Consider the following 21,719-nt stretch of genomic DNA (forward strand, 5'->3'; position numbering starts at 1 on the left):
ATCTTGGCGCCTCACAGTTTGGCGGGCAGCAACCTCCTTTGAAGAAGACCGCAAAGCCCACCTCACTGACAAAAGGCAAAGGAGGAAAAACCCAACACCCAACCCCAACCAACCAATTTTCCCCTGCAACCGCTGCAATCGTGTCTGCCTGTCCCGCATCGGACTTGTCAGCCACAAACGAGCCTGCAGCTGACGTGGACTTTTTACCCCCTCCATAAATCTTCGTCCGCGAAGCCAAGCCAAAGAAAGAAAGTTCTCCCAAAAGTGCAGGCACTTAAAGGGCACACATGCCCTGAGAGAAACCTTCCCCTGGCAACTTGTTGCAAAAGGAAATTGCTTCCTGAGTCCACTGTTTTTCAAGAGCCTGTGCAATTTCCTCTGCTCTTCTATTACCTCACCAGTCATAGTGGAATGCCATCATTCCTTGCCGGCAGTCCTCAGCAGTAGGAATGGCCGGTGTATGCATTAAGGCCCATTTCCAGAGACCAGAGCTATCAGAAAGAAACTACAAATGCTGATATTTTTATCCCAATACTTACTGATACTGATACTTTGATACAGATGATCTGAAAAATGTAAGGATGTAGTACTGTCCGTCGGGTTCACAAAATGTTTAACCCTCAACGCAAATGTAAAAACACAAGTAATCCCTAATATATTCACTATCACAACCCTTTGAATGTCAGCACGTCAGGTCTAATCTTCAGGAGGTAAAATAGAATTCTATTCATTTGAATCTCAGGCCAATCTTCAGACTGAGATGAACACTGATTGGAGCTGCCTGACCATCATTAACTATTCTGAGAAGGAGGAAAACAATTATTGGATATCTCTGCCAGGATTAATTTCCTAAATATTTTCAGATCTCTCATAGTATTGTTGGGATGAAACAAGATGTGTCTTCATAATAACAAGAGGAAAAGTGTGAAATATTGCCAGACCACTATGTCTACATTGCAAATCTTAATTTAGTGTCTACTGAACAAAATTCCATAAAACGACAAAGTAAATTTAATAGGAGCTCTTAAATATATTGGCAAGTATTAGCAATGCCATTCAGGATTTTAATGAACTCTTCAAAGCCAGCTCTTGTGAAAGTAAAGGTGTCAAATCATGTCTACATATTCAGCTAAACCTGTATTTTCTAGTGAATATTCTGGCAGCAATTTTTTTTTAACCCCAAAGTAGTATTCTCTAACTATTGTGACTGGTTTTCAAAATGTGAAGATCAGAAAATTTTTAAAATTCTTGTTTCTTTCCATCTGTCTCAAACATTCTTAGTGCAAAAATGAATTCAGCCTTCAAACATTTCAGGTCTTAGTTTATCATTGAACTTGCAGAGCAAAACTAAATACAAGACTCAACAACAGACTCATTACAAAAATAAATCAATGCCCGGAGATGCAACTTCCACTAGAACATAAGCAAATAACATTTGCTTTTACATCTAATGAAATTTAATTTTAAAATTCAGAGTCTCACACTTACTTGGACATTTTAATAGACCTATTTGTTTTAAATTTCATGCCAATAGCAAGTAGTATATTGGAATAGGCATGATTTCACAATTTTCTATCAAAGGAAGTACATGTCATGTTGGAACAAGAACTAACATTCTTTATAAAGCAAGCTAAAGAAAGCTTGTTTTCGATTTTTAACACCTTCCCATAGTGTTCCCACAAACATCAGAAATAAACTGGTAATTATTCTTATCAGAAAGTAAGATGTTTCTGATCTCAATTTAAACTGATCTTTGTTAAAACTACACTCTGTGTTCTCTGCACATTGTCAATGAGCCCAAAACAATTAATGCTTTTAAATGCACAATAAATTTTAGATGAAAGGTTCGAAGAACTCAAATGTTCTCCTTAAATACTTTTTTAAAGGGAGGATTGCAGTGGCACACATCTCTCATGGCAAACCGGCCTTGCTTGTATCGCCATGCCGCCGGGGCAGCCACGTGAAGATGGCACCGTCGGAGGGCCTCAGTGCCTTGTGGCTTAGACCAAAGCGTGCGCCTCAGGCAAACATGATGACATCAATGCCAGCACGGGGCGGAGCGCACGCTGCCCTTAAAGGGCGCGTGAGAAGTTTGAAGAAATCAGTTCAACTGAAACCCCTCAGCGTCCTGGTGTGTTTCAGAGTTAGTAGCTCCTGCTGCAGGATATTCTTAAAGAATTTGATGGGTGCAGATTGTCCAAGTGGAAGGTGAGTTAATATATAATTTTGTTTAAATTGAACTATCAAGTAAAAAAAATGAAATAAAAAGTTTTTTAAAGTAATAAACAACCACGGTTTGAAAACATAGGAGTGAAGGAGTGGAAATAACTAGAGAATAACCATCTAAATTTTAATAACTCCTAGATAGCAAGAGGCTAGAGAATAAAAGATGACATCTGTACTTCAAAGTGATTAATAATAATTGCAAAGATCTGGTAACCCAGATCTGGTAAATATCTGTTGCGCTGACCAGTGTCCCAGGTGGTAACGATGCCAAATCTTGTCTAAAAGTTGATCATTTAATTGTGGAAGTCTTTGTTCTCGTCTCATGAAGAATAATGGCATTGCTCATACTTTGTAGAGTTGGGTTTAGGATATGGGATTCCAAATGTAATATTGAATTCTTGCCATAAAGAAATTATGATCACAATGGTAAGGGAAGGATAATCTAAGCATTTACAGAAAAATCTCAGTACTCTACTCGTTGAAACATACCATGAACTTGAATTTCTAAAAATATTTTAAAATTCTAAAATTAGCATTCTTAACTACTTGAATATTTAATTTGATTTTATGATAACTACCAGTTCCATGGCTTATTCCTGCAGGGATATCATAAACACCTTTTAATGGTTGCCATGTATATTATAGTTAAAACCAGGAGCTCACAAGATGGGGAGCTGCAGCAGGAGAGCTGGGTTCTATTTCCTTGGCGCATTTTATATTGGACTCTTGATTCCATGTGCCTCATTGAGTGGAAGCACAATGGAGCAAGCCAAACACATCTACATTCTAAAAAGTGATTATTGTAAATTGACATCTCTATATTGTAAATCTGAAGCAGGAATGAAATTGCCAACTTCCTCTGTAAAACTTTTAAATACAAACATAAAACGAAAGAAGCAAAAAAGCTGGAGATTGCACACGCTTCTGACCAAGTATAGATTCCAGGCCTTTGGATCTCATCCTTAGAATCTGTTGAGAGAAATGTAAAAATATTATAACTGAATTGGAGTGATTCAGAACCAAGTTTGGATCGTGTTATTCACTATCATTATATTATTGCTCTCAATTTTAGCAATGCTATTATTGAGAGCCAAGATCTAAACTGCTGCACAACCATCACTGTGCAGTTACAAAATAGAAGTGCATCCACACAGGAAAATTAACCTGACAATCATATTCTACTTTCATGGACATCTTTTATTTTCATTTGATTAAAGATTGATATTCTTCCTAATGGTGGTTATCTTTTCATATACAAATAAAAAAGAAAGGGAACACTGCTGGATCCCAGCTCAGACTTTTAAAGCTTAGTCACGGCTAGAATTAAAATCTGGAGTAAAGGACACCGAGACTGGCCTTAATCCTTGATCAGAGTATGTATCCCCTAGGATATTGGGGAGATGATGGGTGCAATTTTGAATCCAGTTGAAACAGAAAATCAAATCTATTTCCAAAAAAGAGCAGATGGCCTCAATAATAAGACATAGAGTTCCTGGAGACTCACAGGGGAAGTGGATAGGTTTAAATAAATGATGAAAGATTATATCTGGCCAGTGAGTCAGTGGTGGTAAGACGAAGACACAACATTCATGCTGGAAATATGAGGAGGGATTATTTTTACATGAAAGTTCTAAGATAAAGGAATTTATTTTTCCAAACTGGAACAATCCGTGTTAAAACAATTAAAAATTAATTGGAAAATAAAAAATGGGAAATGGCTTTAACATTTCTATTGGAAGAAATGATAATGGCACAAACAAAATGGAACAATCTCTTTCCTAATTTTTCTAGGGTTACACTAGTGCTTTTCAAAAGATGCATGAAATATGGTGAATAAAACTCCCATTTATAATTTGCTAAGCTCTGAGATTCATAATTCAAGAAGCTGCACATGCAACTTAACAAACCAACACAAACCTTGTGATTCTACAATTCCTGGCTGACACATAGTTCCCAGTATAAAGGAGATCACATCTAACCACATTGTTCGTTACATCTGACTCTGGTACCAAGAAACCTGGATTCACTGAAACCTACAAAAGGAATAATAGAAATTATTCAACTGAATAAGTTTGAAACATTAAATCCCAATAAACAGTTGATGAATAAAACTAATTGGAAAAATCTCAAAAGTCAAATTCATTAATTTCACAATGTTTCAAGAAAGATACTATGTATGGAACAAGCAAGCTCCCAATCTGATAGTGCCCAACCCTCACTTCATGCTTCTATCTCTTGCCTAATATTCACAAACAGGACTGTCCTGGTAGGTCCTTTGCTTCTACCTGCTCTCATCCTACTGAACATCTCCTCATTCCTTGACTCCATTCTTTCTCCCTTTACACTTAAACGCTCAATATGTCAGATGCCTTCCACCATTTTGATAACTTCCAATTTCCTGCCCCAACTGACTCATCTTCACCATGGATGTCCAGTATACCTCCATCTCTAATTAAAAAGCCTTCTACTTCTTACTGGAACAACATTCTGACCCATATTCCTCTACCAACACTCTCATCTGTCTGGCAGAACTCATTCTTACCCTGAAAAACTTCTTTAACATCTCTAATTTCCTTCAATTCAAAGTTGTCACCATTGTTCCAGTCATTCGCTATCCTGAGCTCCCATTTGCATTCCACTACTCTCCTCCCCATTCCCACGGTGACCTATCTATCCTCAGCTTTCTCCATTATCAGAGTGAGGCTCACTGAAAACTTAAGCACCTCATATCCTATCTGTACTATCTATAGACCAATGGTTTGACTATTGAATTTTCCAATTTCAGGTAATGTCCCCTCTCTTCTTCTGAACTATCTCTGTTGTCCCCTCTTGCCTCCACTCCATTTCTGTCTCCTTCCTCACCCAGAACCATTCATTATCATTCTCTTCCCTCTCTGAATCCATCCACATTTTTGTTGGATTCTTCCTCATTTCCCCCACCCCCATTTGTTGCAGTCCATCACATTCCATCTGTTCTTCCCTACAGCTGTTCCCAGCAGCTCTCATTATGCCACCACTTGTCTCCTTCTACAATTATCAGATTTCAACACCTTTTGTCTCCACCTATCACATAACTCAATCCTGTGTTACTTATCTTGTATCTGACCTCTTTTTTTCCCCTCTTGCTGCTCTGTCCCTTTATCTGGCACCTACAAGTCAATTGCCTCTCTCCTTCCTGTTTTACCACCACCTCCCCACCCCCCACTTTGGCCCTTGTCCAATCCCTCCCACAGTGCCTTGATCATTCTTGCTACTTCAGTCTTGATGTAAGGGCTCCATCCCAAAACATTGGCAATTCTTTTTCCCCTCACAGATGCTACTTGACCTGCTGAATTCCTTCAGCAGATTGTTTATTGGTCCAGATTCCAGTATCTGTATTTTCCCTCGAGTCTCCATCTTCTTTGTAGTAGGGAGCTATGGGCATCCTTTATAGCTACAAGCTCATTGTTGGTTGCAATGGCAACAAGAAGTGAATCCAAGATTGAAGCACTCCTGCACCTGATAGCTCCACAATATATTAAAATAAAGAATCTGAGCAATATCAAGCAAAATTAGGAACCATAACATTTACTTATGAAGAAATTTACCACAGCTATTACAGAACACGCTGCAGGCTTTCCAGGCTTTTCTTGAGTGTCTCCAGAACATTTGTGTATTGCACTACAATCACAGCGTCAGCAAACTTTCCTCTTTAATTAATAGAATAATAGAAGCAGGAGTAATGTTTGGACCCTCATATCTGTTCTGCTATAAATAAGATCATGGCTGATCTACCTCAGTGCCAACCCCATATCCTTTCTATATCCTCAATGCTTTCTGAAGCAGACCTGAAAAGTTTGAGCAGCATAGAAAATGAGAGCAGAGCACACAAATCCGCCAGATTGGAATCATAAGTGCTTGTCTATGTATGTAAATCAGGAGTAGGACCATCAGTTTTCTTGGGGAAGGATTGAGTAGAAACCAGCTTATTTTACGTTGGACTTCAAAGTACAACTTGCTGAAGACCTGACATTCCTTTGTTCATGTTAGCTCGGTCAGCAGATGTGAACATGGGAAGTGAGGATAGAAATCAGGACATATTTATACAAATATAAACATGAGCCATGGTTGTCACTGATCACTGACCAGCGAATCCAGCTTTTATTACACATGGATGTGATGATAGAATTAGTCTCAAATGGGATTCCATCAGAGTGAAATAACCTGCCAACATTCACTAGCCGGGCTCATTTCTGATGTACAAACAGCTGGGCATGGGACAAGTGGCCAGCCAACAACAGAGTTCAACCAAGCCTCAGAGTTGTAAAGGAAACTGAAATAATTTAAACATAAACAACTGGCATGCTTTTATCCTCTTGTTAAATTCTTTTTGAACAAGCAGATATGTGGACAGTCTATGTGAAATTCCTCACACCATATGTCCAGGAAACAACAACCGCTTGCCAATGCCAATTAAAATTCTAACTTTAAACAGGTTATCCCCCTTTCTACATATCTCATTGTCCTGGAATGTCAGCAACTCCATCTGTGTAATTGCAATCCCAAGGAAAATACATGAAAATTTTAGGGACTACTACAGATAGATATGGAATACCAAGGGGCAGCAAAGGGGGAATAAACTCTGTGGTCCTTCATTGGCATTTGTCACTGCACAAAAAAAACAAAAATTTCCCTAAATTACAAAACATTTCTCCCCCAATACACACATATCTCTGATTTAAATTTTAAATTTATAAATTTAAATTTAGACAGTTTGACCCAGAAGTCCGTGCCGCCCAATTTACACCCAATTCACCTACACCCCTAGTACATTTTGAATGATTGGAGGAAACTGGATCCCCTGGGCAAAACCCATGCAGACACAGCCAGTTCATTAGATACATTCAAAAGGGAATTGACTGTGGCCGTATTAGCTAAAGAGATCTAGGAGTGTGGAGAAAAAGCAGGAATAGTATACTGAAGACCTATAATCAGCCATGAATGATGGAGCAGGCTCAGAGGTTTGAATGGCCTTCTTTTATATATATTTTCTGAACCATTTTGAAAACCTGTGTTGAGCTCAAGAGAAACTGATCTTTGGATGAGGTTGGGAGAGATCCTCAGAACCCCATGAACTGCAGAAGGGCAGTTCAAATAAAGAGAGAGAGGGACACACACACACACACACACACACACACACACACACACACACACACACACACACACACACACACACACACACACACACACACACACAGACTTTTAAAGAGATTAGAAAAATGCAAGAGCTACAGAATGAGCATTGGAGCTTGGGTGAGAGCATAATCAGTTTCAGACAAGCCTGTTTTAGTGGTGCTGTCACAGTGATAGGGCCAATTACATGACTTCAGTACCTTAAGTATGTAGTTACCAGGAGCAATGTCTGTAATGTCAATCCACTGACAGTCAATGTCTGCATTGTATGTGTCATAACAACCAGGACCTAATCCCTATTAAAGAGAGAACATTTAATTGATTAGTCACAAATAAAACTCTGCAATTGTATTACTATTAATTTCTTGGAAATTATGGTCTAAATCCTCAGATTCCATCTGTAGGTAGGAGATATGAACAGTATGAGGTTTGAGAAAGCAGGCAGGACTCCCCATGTTCTTAATCACTCAGCATCAATGATCTTGTTCTGAAATTGTGCGGATCTGCAAATTTATTTTGGGTGAGAATTGAATCTAATTTGACCCAGGTTACTTCCACATTCCAGGTTTCTTTCTGAGAGATGACAAAATCAATGAAATACCAGAAACCCTTCAACACTACTCCAGATCAAACAGTGACATCAAGAAATGTAAACTGAAGCAGTTGGGTGAGTGAGAATGGGAATATTAAAAGATTTACAGGATTATTGATGAGGAAAAAGTGTTTATTGCACATATTAGAAAGACTTTTCTTGAAACCTAGGACCAATACATCCACAGCTGAAAAATTAGTGATTACTAATTACTGCCCCATAGCTTCAATCTTACCCCTTCTTCACAACATTGTCTCTCTTCAAGAAAAATAGCAGAAATTCAAATAATGCCTTGATGTAATTCTATAGGTTTATTCGAAATGATGCTGCATATATAGCTAACATTTCATAATTGCACAACTGTGGCATAAACTGCAAGGATTCATAAACACAGAATGATATGGAACAGGAAGTGGTCCATCCTTGTGTGTGCAGGAGCTTTCAGAAAATCAACCCCATTTCCCAGCTTTTTACCCCAAGTCCTTTTTACTTTCCAATGATATATCCAGTTCCTTTTTGAAAGTTCTTGCTAAGTGGTTAGGTTAGGAGTCTGAGTGGTAAGGTAAGGTCTGAGCGCTTAGGTAAGAGGTCTGAGCAGTTAAGTAAGGCACTTGAGCAGTTGGGTAAGGGGTCTGAGCAGTTAGGTAAGGGATATGAGCGGTTCGATAAGGGGTTTGAGCAGTTAGGTAAGGAATATGAGCTGTTAGATAAGGGGTTTGAGCAGTTAGGTTTTTCTCCTCCACTATTTTCTTTTTTCCTTTTTTTTATATTAATTTTTTTTCCAGGAAAGACATATCCTAGTTAGAATATGAATTATGGATATGATTTACAATGTATATGTTATTGATATACAGAATATCTTATTTAGTTTATGTAACTGTCCATACCATCTTATTGAATTGTACCCTTTTTGTTTGTATGTTCTTTAGTAAAATCAATAAAAATATTTTAAAAATAAAAAAAGAATCATCTACTAAAAAAAGTGAATGCTACTGAGGATGTGTATCAGTTTTCTTGGTTATCAAAGCTAATTGGTAAATTGTTTCTAACTTGTTTGCATGGTAACATGGAGACATTGCACAGATTAAGAGGATGTAGACGTAGTCCTCATCTCCCCCTCTATGGACGACTCCTTATCTAAGTGGTCCATGAAGACAAAGTTAAGGAAAGAAAGGGACATGGGAGAAATACTGTTACATCAAAAGAGTGACATTTGTTACTACTATCTGAGGCGCACAAGTCTCAATACACAAGAAGAACATCATGATGTAATTACTATCAGACATCAGTAAGTATCTCTATGTAGAAACTTCCATCACCCAGCAAGTTATCAATACTAATGCATCATTTTACCTGAGTATGTGCTGTGCAAGCGTATCTCCTTCGGGAGCCGGGATCACATGTAGTATCCTCTAGGCAGAAGCTAGCTTTGTGTCCTTCAGCTACCTTCCTCTGTGTAGTTGCCTCCAAAAGATCATAATGGCTAAACTGATCCATACTGTGATAGTGTCTGAAATTCAACAGCAAGTATTTGCCTTTATATGGGACTTTAATATGGAAAACGAACACATCAACAGCTGTGTACAGGAGGGCAAGCAAAGATAAATTCATATAACGTCACTGGGCATGTTAAACCGGAAGAGTAGATCAGATTAATGGGAATGCCCAATGGATCCATTGGGCTGAATTTGATAGGGCGTAGGATAGGACTGATAAAGAGCAATATGTACAAATTGTTGATTATCCTACTCTTGGATTATTGTGTGCAGTTCTGGTTGCCCTGCTACAGGAATGTGAGTAAATGAGACAGGTTGCAAAACAGACAGGAATGTTATCCACTGACATAGGACTGCCTTTCCATAGCAAGGGTTAAAGTAATGTGAAGGAGCATGCCAGTTGTGTGATTCTCATTACTGCAAACCATATCATATTTGGTTGTTAACAACACATTTTATATTAACCATGCATTTCTGAAATAGAAATGTATTTAATTTATGCTGGATTTGTTCAAATCTGTATTCCAAAAGCATTAGTAGTCTTTCCCAAACAACGACTGTGACCTCGGTCTATCACTGCATCATTAAGTTCAAAATGGTGGAAAGGTACCAGGTTGTTAACAAACGGTTGAGCAAAGTACTTCTTTGTTAAAGATTAATTTGAATTGAAGACCTTGGTTATCATTCGCTAAATAAGAATGCTAGTGAAGTTTAGTGGTAGTGAGATAGCATGGCCTGGCTGCTCACATTTCAAGCAGACAAAAGCTGTGTACTAGAAAAAGCACGAAACGGAAATCTTTCAAAGCTTTGCATTTTTCAGTCGTCTGTGAGGAAAAAAAAGCTTGTCATCTCTCCAGCGCTACCTTGGCATTGCTGCTTCAATGAACACTGCTGCTTTTACTCAGAACTCAATGTTTAAATATTTATCATGTGTGTAAGGTCATTTTTCTTCATAAGTACTTAAATATGAGAATTCCTGAACAAATGATTGAGTGCACAATGGACAGGACCACATTGAAATGATGGAATATTTGATCTCAATGAATACATTTTGATTGACCCTGGATGAACTATTTAGCTGTAACCTCCTGCAGACACACAGTGTGCTATTATAGATACAGGAAGAAGTAATTGTAAGAATGATCCAGGTGAACATCAGACAATGAATTCTTGATTAACATGTGGCATGACAAATACTGACTTTCAAATGATTTCCCAACCGGGACTGCCCTGCTTCCCTGTCTCTCGAACTGCAATCAGTAGGTGGAGAAATTGAAAAAGATTTTGTGATTTCCATAGGAATGTGAAGAAAACATTGAAATGAAAACCCAGAAAAACATCACCAATGTGACATCATGAGAAGTTTATATGTCCGCAATGTTTTTACACTTAACCAGTTTAGAGTCCCACAAGGTGGTAACTAGCTATACTGGTAAAGCGTTCCACTGGAGAAGCCTATCCAAGATGGTGATCAATAAAACAAATTAGCCCAACGTTTACCATATTATGGAAACATGAGACCTTATTGAAAAAAAATAGGTGACTACATTAATAGGATGAAATCCCTGTCTGAAACAGGAGCAGCACTTAGAATTGTAGCTTGAACAGTGTTTTTTGCAGATTTGTGGCCGAACATCCATTCTTAGACTGTCTGCCGAGGGGATTATGGGACACTGCAGAATAGAGGGGAACCAAAGGGAGCAGGGGGTACCGGTTGGAAAAAGTGAGGAATTTAGTCTTGTTTTCTATTTGTTCTCAACCATTTTTTTTTAAAGTGAAAATGGATACTTCAGTGTAGCAAGGCTTATCCTCAATAGCATTCTGCATCATTTTTTTTAACTGAATTTTACAGAATGGATCTTAATAACTTAATGGAATAGTAACAATGGTCCAAAGGATTCAATTCTACTACGTCTGTTAATAGCAAAGGTTAAGATAGCCATGTTTACATCGCACAAGTGATTATGTATCCCTCCATAGAAGATAGCTTACATTTAGCATACTTACTGGTGACAACTGTGCCATTCCCAGGAATGGCGTGGCCTGTTGGGTAAGAAGTCAGCAGTTCCTTGGTTCTTAACTCTTTGTGGGAACCTGAGGAGTACCCTGATGCTGAGGTCATTCACTCTGGGACTATATGCAGACCTAAAGAAAAAGACAGACATGTTTTAAGCACAAAATTATTTCCAAAGCGTAACTGTTATTTGAGGAGTATACATTTGAGCCAAGTATTTCAAAAGCATCTCGTTTCACAACATAATTTTACTTAGTTGAAATGCCAATAGTTGTACAAGAACAAAAATGTAGCCAAATGCAAAAGCATCCAGATGTAGACATACAGAATAAGGCAAGGACAGATTTTTGTGGTTTGAGTTCTTAACTTTACTAATGAAAGTGAATTGAATACTTTGATGAATTACATTTCTCCAGTGCACGAAACAGTGAAGTAAATGAAAAACAGCACATTTTACTTTGGCAACAAGAATCTCAGGATTTAGTTCTCGAATACCTGGGCTAATTTTTTGATCAGTATAATGTGAATCAAGTCAACTATTTTGGAACTTTTTGGATGCAACCACAATCAATGGATTGAAATTGATAATAGTGTCCACTGTATGAAACTGAATTGTCTGGTGCAAAACCATTTAAGTGATGTACTTAATATATACCAAATAAAATTGAAATCTGCTCTGATGGGTGTGCAAGATTCATAAAATGAATTGGATAAGAAATTGCCACTACTGGATGGAGACGATCTGAATGAGATATGTAGCCCCTATCCTGAGAAAATGGTTCCCAGCAATGTTCCTGCTTCATTTAGAGACCAAAAATCGGGTCTGACCAACTGGTAGCAATATCTTACGTAGCCTACAGTGCTGACTGAACTCAGGCCTGCAAATAACAACGGTGTTATTTAGAGGTAATAAATTTATCAACATGAATTATTTTCCTAATGTCATAAAAATTCCTTAATCTGATTTTACCACTAAAATTAAAATCTTGAAATTTTGGAGTGAAAGATCACATGCTGAATTGTTAACTCTGTTTTCCTTCCCCACAGATGCTGCTTTGACGTGCTGGTAAATTCATCCATTTTACGTTCATATTTCTGGAACTCTGTCCTGTTCTGTACTGCAGTGGGCCCAGCAGTACTTGTTGAGACCAGAGGAAGTGTCTCTCTGCATCTAATCCATTATGTGCTTGACCTCAGAGTATTTGCTTCTAATACAAGGTACATGATTTGAGAGAATGTTGCAAGCCCCAGCACTAACATGTCTTACTGAAATGTGTTTGCAAAGAATTTTTATGTGTGTGTATACTACATTTATTTGAATAGGTACCTGATTCAATCAGGTGTATCAAAGCAGAATTAATTTGGCTGGACTCAAAATATATGCTTTTTACTTCAACACCTTGTGTTAATTTAAAAGTAATATTCTTCCAGTTAGTTTCTAATTTTCAAATCAAAACTGTTGCCATTTTTCAATCTGTTACCACAATATCTTGTAATAGCCACCCCAAACTGGCAAGTACAAAGAGCATCTGTGGTTTGGAATGGAATTTTGGCCATAGTGGCTATAAGAAGCTATAGAAGAAACAATGAGTACACAGAGAGGGCAAATAAATTTTCAGCCAGTATACTTACAGCAGTGCTTTAAATAAACTTTTTGTTTCAATCAGTCTACAAATTTTGCTTAAAAACTGTCCACAAATGGTCAACCACATTGAACTATTCAGTGTAGTTTTGCAGTAAAAATATGCCACACAGGACACTCCCACTTTACTTCTCAAGGGTTGTGAAAATGAGAGCTCCACAGAAATCAGGCCTCTGATGTTTTAATTAGGCTTTTTCCTGGGCTGTGTAGATGCTGGGAATAAATATCCTCCATCCTCCACAAACATTATTTTATTCTTTCCAATTGTTCTATTTTATCAGGTGTTAAATTGAGGATTGATGTAAAGATCTCAATTTAATGAAGAGGAAGTTCTTCCTGTTCCTGGGTCAACAGTTATCAAAGAACTAACAACACCTCAAGAACTTAAATCTTTTTTTTTGTACAATTTATTGACCCTTAGCTTGAAAGAATTTGGGGGATATTGTCAAACTGTAGATGATGCTTTTTGCAGGAACTTCAAACAAATTCTAACAGTATCAAAACAGCCTAATTGGTTCATCTCTTTCCTCTCCATCTTTTCAAAGTTGCTGATCTCTCAGACAATGAAGCTTGATTCATCAAATCACAAATAAGAGCATGTGATACAGGAGGAATTGGTCATTATGTTTCTAATGTGCAAAAATTTTGGAAAGGTAGTAGATAAGAAAAGATTTAAGATGGCTTGCTAATTTTTGCTTCAATGGATCTGGATCACTTGACTTCGGGAGGGGGCAGGGTCCATACCTCTGTCCACATCAATGGTACCGAAGTTGAATAAGTAAATAGCTTCAAGTTCTTAGGAATAAATATCTGCAATGAGCTGACCTGGGACAAACACATTGACATGATGGTTAAGAAAGCTCACCAAACCTCTATTTTCTTAGAAGACTAAGGAAATTCAGCATGTCCCCCTTGTCCCTGAACAACCTCTACAGATGCACCCTCAAAGATGTACTTGCTTTATGTATCACAGGTGATATGGGAGCAGCTCTGTTCAAGAGCAGAAATTACAGAAGATAGTGAATATAGTTTAGGATATAATGCAAAATTCTTTCCCTTCTGTAGACTTCATCTACATCTTCTGCTAGGGTCAGCACCAGAACATATGTTAGAAGGGGGCATTCGCGTTTTAGTGGAGGGGTGAGGAAAATGGTATTGGATGCCGGGACCTACCTGTTGTCAAATGTTAACACTGTAGGAGACGAGGGCACTGCTTTTAAGAGTCATAACATGCTACTGACACTTGACGCACACTAATGATGTGGCCAGGGGTGGGTGGAGAGTTGCTAGTGTGTGTCAAGCTAGACACTAGGGAGGGCCTGACGGCGAGCAATGACTGTGTCCATATGGGGGTCATAGCACCTCACTTGGGGGGGGGGGCAATGCCTGCAGATGCCCTACGCCCCCCTTGCGTTGACCCTGCCTTCTGCTTCCTGGGAAAGGTACCCGACATACTGAAGGGCCCATCAGAGCCCAGTCACACTCTCTCACACCAACAGGCTAAAACATTTACTTCCCTGCTGCCATCAGGAGGCTGAATGAATCCCACAACCATGCTGTCATGCTGCATTTCTTTTGATCTTTCTTTTCATTGTAATCCTACACTCTGTAGTTGTGCTCTTTACTCAGCTGTATGAGAATTATTATTTTAAGGTCCAACTCAATTTTTAACATTACTGCTGTAATCCTAGCTCTTTTATCTGTACATTTGTTTCCTTTATCTACAGCCGAAAGTTGTGCGTTATTAAGTTGAGGACAGCCTAGCTAAAATAAGGTGTGATAAAGAATATACAATTCCTAAAATTGATGTCTTTCATATTTGAGACTTGGCCCAGTTTGCATAAAGTGCAAACATTCCTAAATAGCCATCCATTTAACATGGAGTCTTATATATTCCATTCCTAAAATCTCTGCTCAAAAGAAAATAAATACTAATTACTCCTTTATTATCTGCTCTTCCAGTATTGTTAGATACTTGATTAACCAAATCGCATTACGTGAGAGATCAGTAACTTTAAATAGATCAAGAGATGAGAGATGAACCAGTTTGATACTACTCCACTTTGAAGAAAAATACCTTTTATAATTCCACAGGAATTTCTAAATGCATGAAACAGTTACTACTGTAATATAGGTAAACACAAGTCATTAAATTGCACACTGCATGGTCTCGTAAACAATAATAAGATATTTATGATTATTAAATTATTTTAGAAGCATCATTGAATGATAACTGTTACCCTCAGCCCAGAGAGAATGTCCCTACTTTTTTTTTCCAATCAGGACCTTTAGATCCACCTGCAAGGTAGAAGGGGACTAAGTTTAGTTTATGATGAGAAGTTGGGGAGGTGACCAAATTCAGCTACCCAGTTGAATAGCTGGCCAATATTCAACATACAGATCTATACATCTTTAAGTCAGGGACTAGACCTATACCACATCAAAATTCAGGGAAAAACTACGTGAACAAGAAAAGAAAACATTTTATTGCACAACATCAGTGCTAGAAATTTAGCATGTTTGCTTTAAAAATCATGGCATTGCTGAAGCTCACTTTGTTGTGCGTTCAATTTTGGATATCCAATCTCTAATTTGCTTTAGAAAGGTTTGGAAAAAAAAAACTTAAGTTTAGTTTGGCTGCCATGCGGTTTGCTGCCATCAATCTTTGTTCACAATACTGAGCTGTGTTGGTCAGTTCCAAAAAAAAACAGCTATTCACACTTAATGCCAATCATACTGGCCAATTCTCATTGAAATACTGTAGCTGCCACATAGCCAGACAGATGTTCTTCATGTTGGTGCCATGCCACCAACATTATTTCTTCTCTTTGCTTTGGCCCTTCCTATGCCATATTTCATTTGCTTCTGGGCCTTCTCCAATAGCGGTATATCGATACCAATTTTATATAGGAGACTTGGCCCAGTTTGTATAAAGTGCAAACGGTCCTAAATAGCCATGCATTTACTATGGAGTCTTGTATATTACATTCCTAAAATCTCTGTTCAAAAGAAAATAAATACTAATTACTCCTTTATTATCTGCTTTTAGAGTATTGTTAGACACTTGATGAACCAATGACCATTCATTCCCTATCTGTGCACAGCAGGGAAGCGAGAAAGTGAAGACAGCCACAGAAAAAGAAGGGAGGTAAGTTTTTCAAATTGCTTTTCTTCAACAAAATATTGACTTACACAATAAAAACAAGAGGAAAGAAAATATTGTCATGGGTTGTAAAGTAAACACTACAAAATTATGCATAAGATCCTTTTTAATGTTCATTTAAGAATTTTAATATTCCACTACTAATATTCATGGATAGATTCTGTCTTTGCTACAATGTACACCCACTAATAGCAGAAGGGCAGTGGATGGTGATATACAGTGGGTTTCCAATTTGCTATCTACTGTTAAAGAAGATCTGCTAAAGAAGATCTATCGCAGAAGATTCATTATTGCACCATTAATATTTTTTATTTTCATATTAATGTCATAATATCACAATATATAGCATAAAAGAAAATGATTGGTCAATCCAAGGCATTGGGTGGCTCCCTCATTTTGGACATTTATGATTATTTTTTGTTTTAGCCGTTTGATTTACATTGTAGTAACAGAACTCGACCTGTCCAATTATAGTTCCTTGAAAAACAGACTTTCCAATATACAGTTTGTGCATAAACTGCTTCAAGTGTAATTTTTGGAAGATGAGATTAAAATATTTTCTGAGAAAACATACATTGAGGCAGAGATGGGTAGTGGGGAAGGCTGGGGAGAGAACTGTGGAAACGGAGAGCTTCACGGAAACACAAGGCCCAAGAGACTTCTGTCGCTTTAATAATCATTGCTTGGCCTTTACCCAAAGAGATTTTCATCCAATAAATGCCTGAAATATAACAATTATAATCAACACCATATGACAACAAGGTTCAATAGACTTTTCATTCACATTCTATGATGAACAGAATATTCAACATCATGGTGAAATTACATATAACGAGGACTACTACACAAGGGTAAGCTTCAATCTAACTTGAAACTATCTGTATAAGAAATATAGAAGAAAGATAGAAAGAAAGATATCTTTTAGTCACAGATATATTTTTGTAAATTGCATCTCAAAAATAACACTTGTCGATAATGACAATACTGAAAAATTACAGGAACACAATACATCTCTGACATGAAAAAAACTCAGCTAACAAGAATATACTTCAAAGAGCAAAAACCAAAATGAATTAACTCAATTCTGTATATTGTTCTAAATATATGTAATAGGTAACACAATATCATGTATGGAATCTTATCTCAAGAATCAGTCACTCCTCCAACGGGATGTGAATAAGATTTATATCTGTGATGTATACCACCATTGTGACCATGAAATCCATTAGTTTATTACTGTACTTAGTGTGTTATACCTTGAGAGACAATTTTCTTCCGCTGCACATTTCAGTGCATACATATGCACCCTTTGAATATATATGGAAGCTTGAATATAATATGGATCAGGAACTAAGTCAGGAAGTCCTGGAAAAGAAGTAGAAGCATTTTTGTAATTATTTTTCTCTTAATGGTTTTTTTTTAACATTGCTGGCTGCAAGACATATCATCAGTGTTATTTGACATTTTGTAATTATTTTATAAGTCCCACAAAGAACTCAAGGTGTTGCTTCTATCATTTGCAATAGCTGATGTGGATCACTTTTTTTTAAATTAAGTCATGGGCAAAATACACAGTTCTTGTGTCCCAATGTGAAACTAGGCACCTTCGGGATGTAATGATACAATCCTAATAGGGAGAATGAGGAAGAAAGATATTGTGGCTCATCTAATGGTTTTTGGTAATCATTAAAATTCAACACCTTACAATTTCTTTCATATTGATTGTAAGACAATGAAATATCTGGAGAAATTGATAGTTGGCAAATAATTACGTAAATTTGTTGCTGGTTTTCAGTTGAATAATTTCCGTGGATCATTAAAAAGTGACTTTTTAACATTGATGCAACAAATAACACCATTTTTTAAATTCTTTTTTTATATATGTATAAGAAATACAATACAATGAAGAAAAGGGAATGAAACTGAAATTACAATATCACATATGTGTGTGTGTGTGTGCATGTGTATGTATATACAGTTTTATATATTATATATATAAAAACTTCAAACAGTATAAACTGTCCCTTTCCACTGCAATGGTGAAAATTTTTAAAAATTTAAAAAAAGTCAAAAGTATTATATATAAAAAAACTAACAGAAACAGCTGAACAGCTTATCCTGAGGGTTACATATATTTTGTAGTTTTTGATTCCTACCGTAAATCAAAAAACAAAGGTACTCATCCAGAAGAGTAAATACAGCTAATCACATTAGAAGCATTTACATCATATGAAAATAAGACATAAAGGGTCGCCATGTATCTTCAAATTTCACCAATGAATCAAATACATGATATCTAATTTTTTTCAAAACTTAGACAAGGCATAATATGAGAGAACCATTGAAATACTGTTGGTGGTCTAGAGTCTTTCCATTTGAATAGGATGGCTCTTCTAGCCAACAATGTAGAGAAGGCCACAACCCACCAAACAGGTACAGAAAAATTCCTTCTGTCTGGGTCAATAACCCCAAAAAGAGCAGTTATTGGATTGGGTCGTAGCTCCACCTGGAGTGTAGCTGAAAAGATATTAAAAATTTCTTTCCAATAGTTTTCTAAGGATGAACAAGACCAACACATGTCTGTCAGTATAGCAATTTCAGATTTGCTTCTGTCACAAATAGGTTTGATATTAAACAAATAACATTCTGACATGTAATTCTGACTTGGCTTATAATCAATTTCCTATTTGTGTTTGAAGGATTTTTCTAGACCCCTAACCAACATTCCTTTCCTAATACCAAAAACAGATTAACTGGTCATTTATCTAGTTTTGGTGAGATCCTGTTTTAATTGGCAGATCCACTGGATATGGAATGTTTCATTCTGTACTGGATGACTCAAACAGGCTGCCGATGTTGTATACTACATGCCGGGAATGTCAGTGTTGAAGCCAATTGTCCTCAGTAATAACCTGATTTCATGAATGAAAGAGAATATGTTATTGTTGAGTAATTAGAGAGCTTGGTGAAATATAAATGAATACATGAAGGATTACATTTAGTGATTCAATATTAATGAAAATGTAGCTGTTAATTTTATATCTGAGTTGATTAAATCTATCACTTGCCTAATGCACTTCAGATAGAAAAGAGTCAATTGTGAATAATGTAGCCCTTACAGTGTTCAGGCCAATACTTGGGTTGTACTGTATTTAGGAGAGAGTACACCAGTCATCCTGCTCATTTTGTTCTTTGTACTTTGAGTATGCTGTGGTATGTATTTTTCAGCCATTAATTACAAAACCTCTTTGTTTCTCCCTCTGGGCTTCCTTCCTTGTCCTATTTCTCTCTTCATGTGCCGAAGGTTATATTCCCATGGTGTTTGTTCTTAAAACAAAAACTGCTTCATGTTGAAGCTACAGTTTTACATGTGGCACTTTATATCAGAAGTCAGACTTCATTGGATGGCTGTTTAAACGTGGCAACCTTCAAAGCCAAGAGAGAAAGTGATCCTCAGCTGTTATTATGCAAGATGGCTCCAGTGGATGAAGCTGGAGAATGATGAAAAACTAAAATGCTCAATTTGATTAATTTTGTGGGTTGTTTCTTGTTCTGCACCTTAGGGGACTAATTGTTGCCCTCTTCCAAATTACAGCACAGGCCCAGCATTGAATTTAGGACTATCTCCTGCTGTGTTATTTTGTCTCACACCAGAAATTATTTATCCCATATCCACAAGGAAGATTAGAAGGTGTCATCTAGCAGTAGTAACCTATTTGTGTGGTTTTTGAAGGAAATGATTCAAACCCCAATGACAGGAGGGCAATCACATTTGCCAGAATTGTGTTAATTACTGGCACAAAAACACACGTTAAAATGTTACTAGAACAGTCAGTTCCATATAATTTTATATCGCAAACCAAGCAACTTTCCTGACACCAACGATTTGAGCCATATCACAGAAGTTTTCTCTCAAACGAGAATTTCCAACCCCTTCCTTTCCCTCTTCACGGTTTCTGCCTGACTGACTGAGTAGTTCCAATACTTTTTTTTACGTTTCTCACCGTTCATCGACTCAATTTCACCAGTGTGAAACTAACTGTGTGGTTCCTAACTCGGTCAGGACGCAAAATGGAATTTTATAAATAATGTCAAGGCGGAAGAGAAGATAAATCAACTAAGATCCCCATTCCAGATGACTATTAGAAGAGAAAGTGGGATGCTTTTCACTGTGGGTGAGGTGGAAAATTGAGGGTCATCTATCAACCGATTTTCCTCTGGCCAATTCACCTTCACAGTGTGACTTCCAGGTGGAAACGTGACCCTCAGAAGACAATCTGCCAATGGAGTTTTACCTCCGCAGCTCAGAGAGAGAGAGGCTCCCCTTCATCGCGATTCCCTTGAATCCCTCCTCACCCCATGCACCCTCGCCCACACCCACGGGAGGAGCTCACCATGCTGGAAGTATCTCGTTCCAAAGCCCATTCTCCTCCGGGCCCCAGGCCAGGAAGACCGAGGGGATGAAGAGTAGAAGTTGTAAAACACGCTGTTGTGGTTCTTGTAGGGATTCCGAGGATCGTCCGACTGCATTTCAGCCGAGTTGCCAGCGTTTGGTCCCTGCCTCCTGCGGGAGACGGGGATGTAGCCGGTGCGAGGTCTCCCTCCATCCAGGGGGATTCCCTGCGTGAAATTGACAACCCTGGAGCCTAGAAACTGACGGGATGCTGCCGTCCTCCCGGGGCGGTGCGGATACCGTCGCGGCTCACGAATCACCCCAGAGGGAACAGCATTGACCAGAGAGCGGGCGGGAGCCGTGTTGCCTCTCTGCGCGCTCTCGATACCGCTGCTCAGAAAGATGCTCTGCTGATGCGCTCCGCTGCGGTAGGCAGGCGGGCGGTAGGCAGCGCCGCTGTTCAACAAGCTGTACACATTCCCGTTATTCTCCCACTGAATCATCTGCCTCCACAACCCATTCGGTTCCACTTGCCCATCCACACTTCTTCCACAGGTCAAAATCCAACAGCAACAAATGATGAGGCTTCTTCGCATTGTTCCTTTTTCTTTCTTTAGTTACCCTATTAGAAAATGTCCCTGTCGGAGCAGGTCCCTCTGCCACCTGCACTTCGCAATGGAAGAGAGAGCAGTCAGTGAGAGGAAGTGTTTGTGGATCTTAAATCAAGTTGGCTCAGGACTGGCGAGCTCCATAGTTTAACCCTTTGAATACGAGACCAGATTATCAACGCCCGCCACTGTGCAAAACGGCTTCATTGTATCTGCACTCGCCTGCCAGAGTATGATGTGAAGTTTACTTAACTACTTGCAACTTGTAGTTTCAGTTTGCGTCTCAAGGCAATGATTTTGGTGAAATAAATGTGAATAAATACAACACCATTATTTTTTAGATTAAAATAAATATTTTCCTTTTAATGACTGTCCGCCCAAAGCAAACGTTGGAACTTCATTTTAGTCCAATT

The 21,719-nt window shown here is 38.0% G+C and overlaps 1 protein-coding gene across 1 annotated transcript; it reads right to left on the minus strand.

Moving 5' to 3' along the window:
* Positions 1 to 1,308: 1,308 nt before the first annotated feature.
* LOC138759045 (protein-lysine 6-oxidase-like) lies at positions 1,309 to 21,419 on the minus strand. Its single transcript, XM_069928868.1, has 7 exons — positions 20,700 to 21,419; positions 17,562 to 17,670; positions 11,494 to 11,631; positions 9,344 to 9,500; positions 7,599 to 7,694; positions 4,144 to 4,259; positions 1,309 to 3,195 (listed from the first exon to the last, which is right to left on the minus strand). The coding sequence occupies exons 1-7, from the start codon at positions 21,292 to 21,294 to the stop codon at positions 3,189 to 3,191; spliced, it is 1,218 nt and encodes a 405-aa protein (XP_069784969.1). The 5' UTR covers positions 21,295 to 21,419; the 3' UTR covers positions 1,309 to 3,188.
* Positions 21,420 to 21,719: the final 300 nt, after the last annotated feature.

Source organism: Narcine bancroftii, chromosome 3 (genome assembly GCF_036971445.1).
Source record: "Narcine bancroftii isolate sNarBan1 chromosome 3, sNarBan1.hap1, whole genome shotgun sequence".
In the NCBI taxonomy this organism is placed as follows: domain Eukaryota; kingdom Metazoa; phylum Chordata; class Chondrichthyes; order Torpediniformes; family Narcinidae; genus Narcine; species Narcine bancroftii.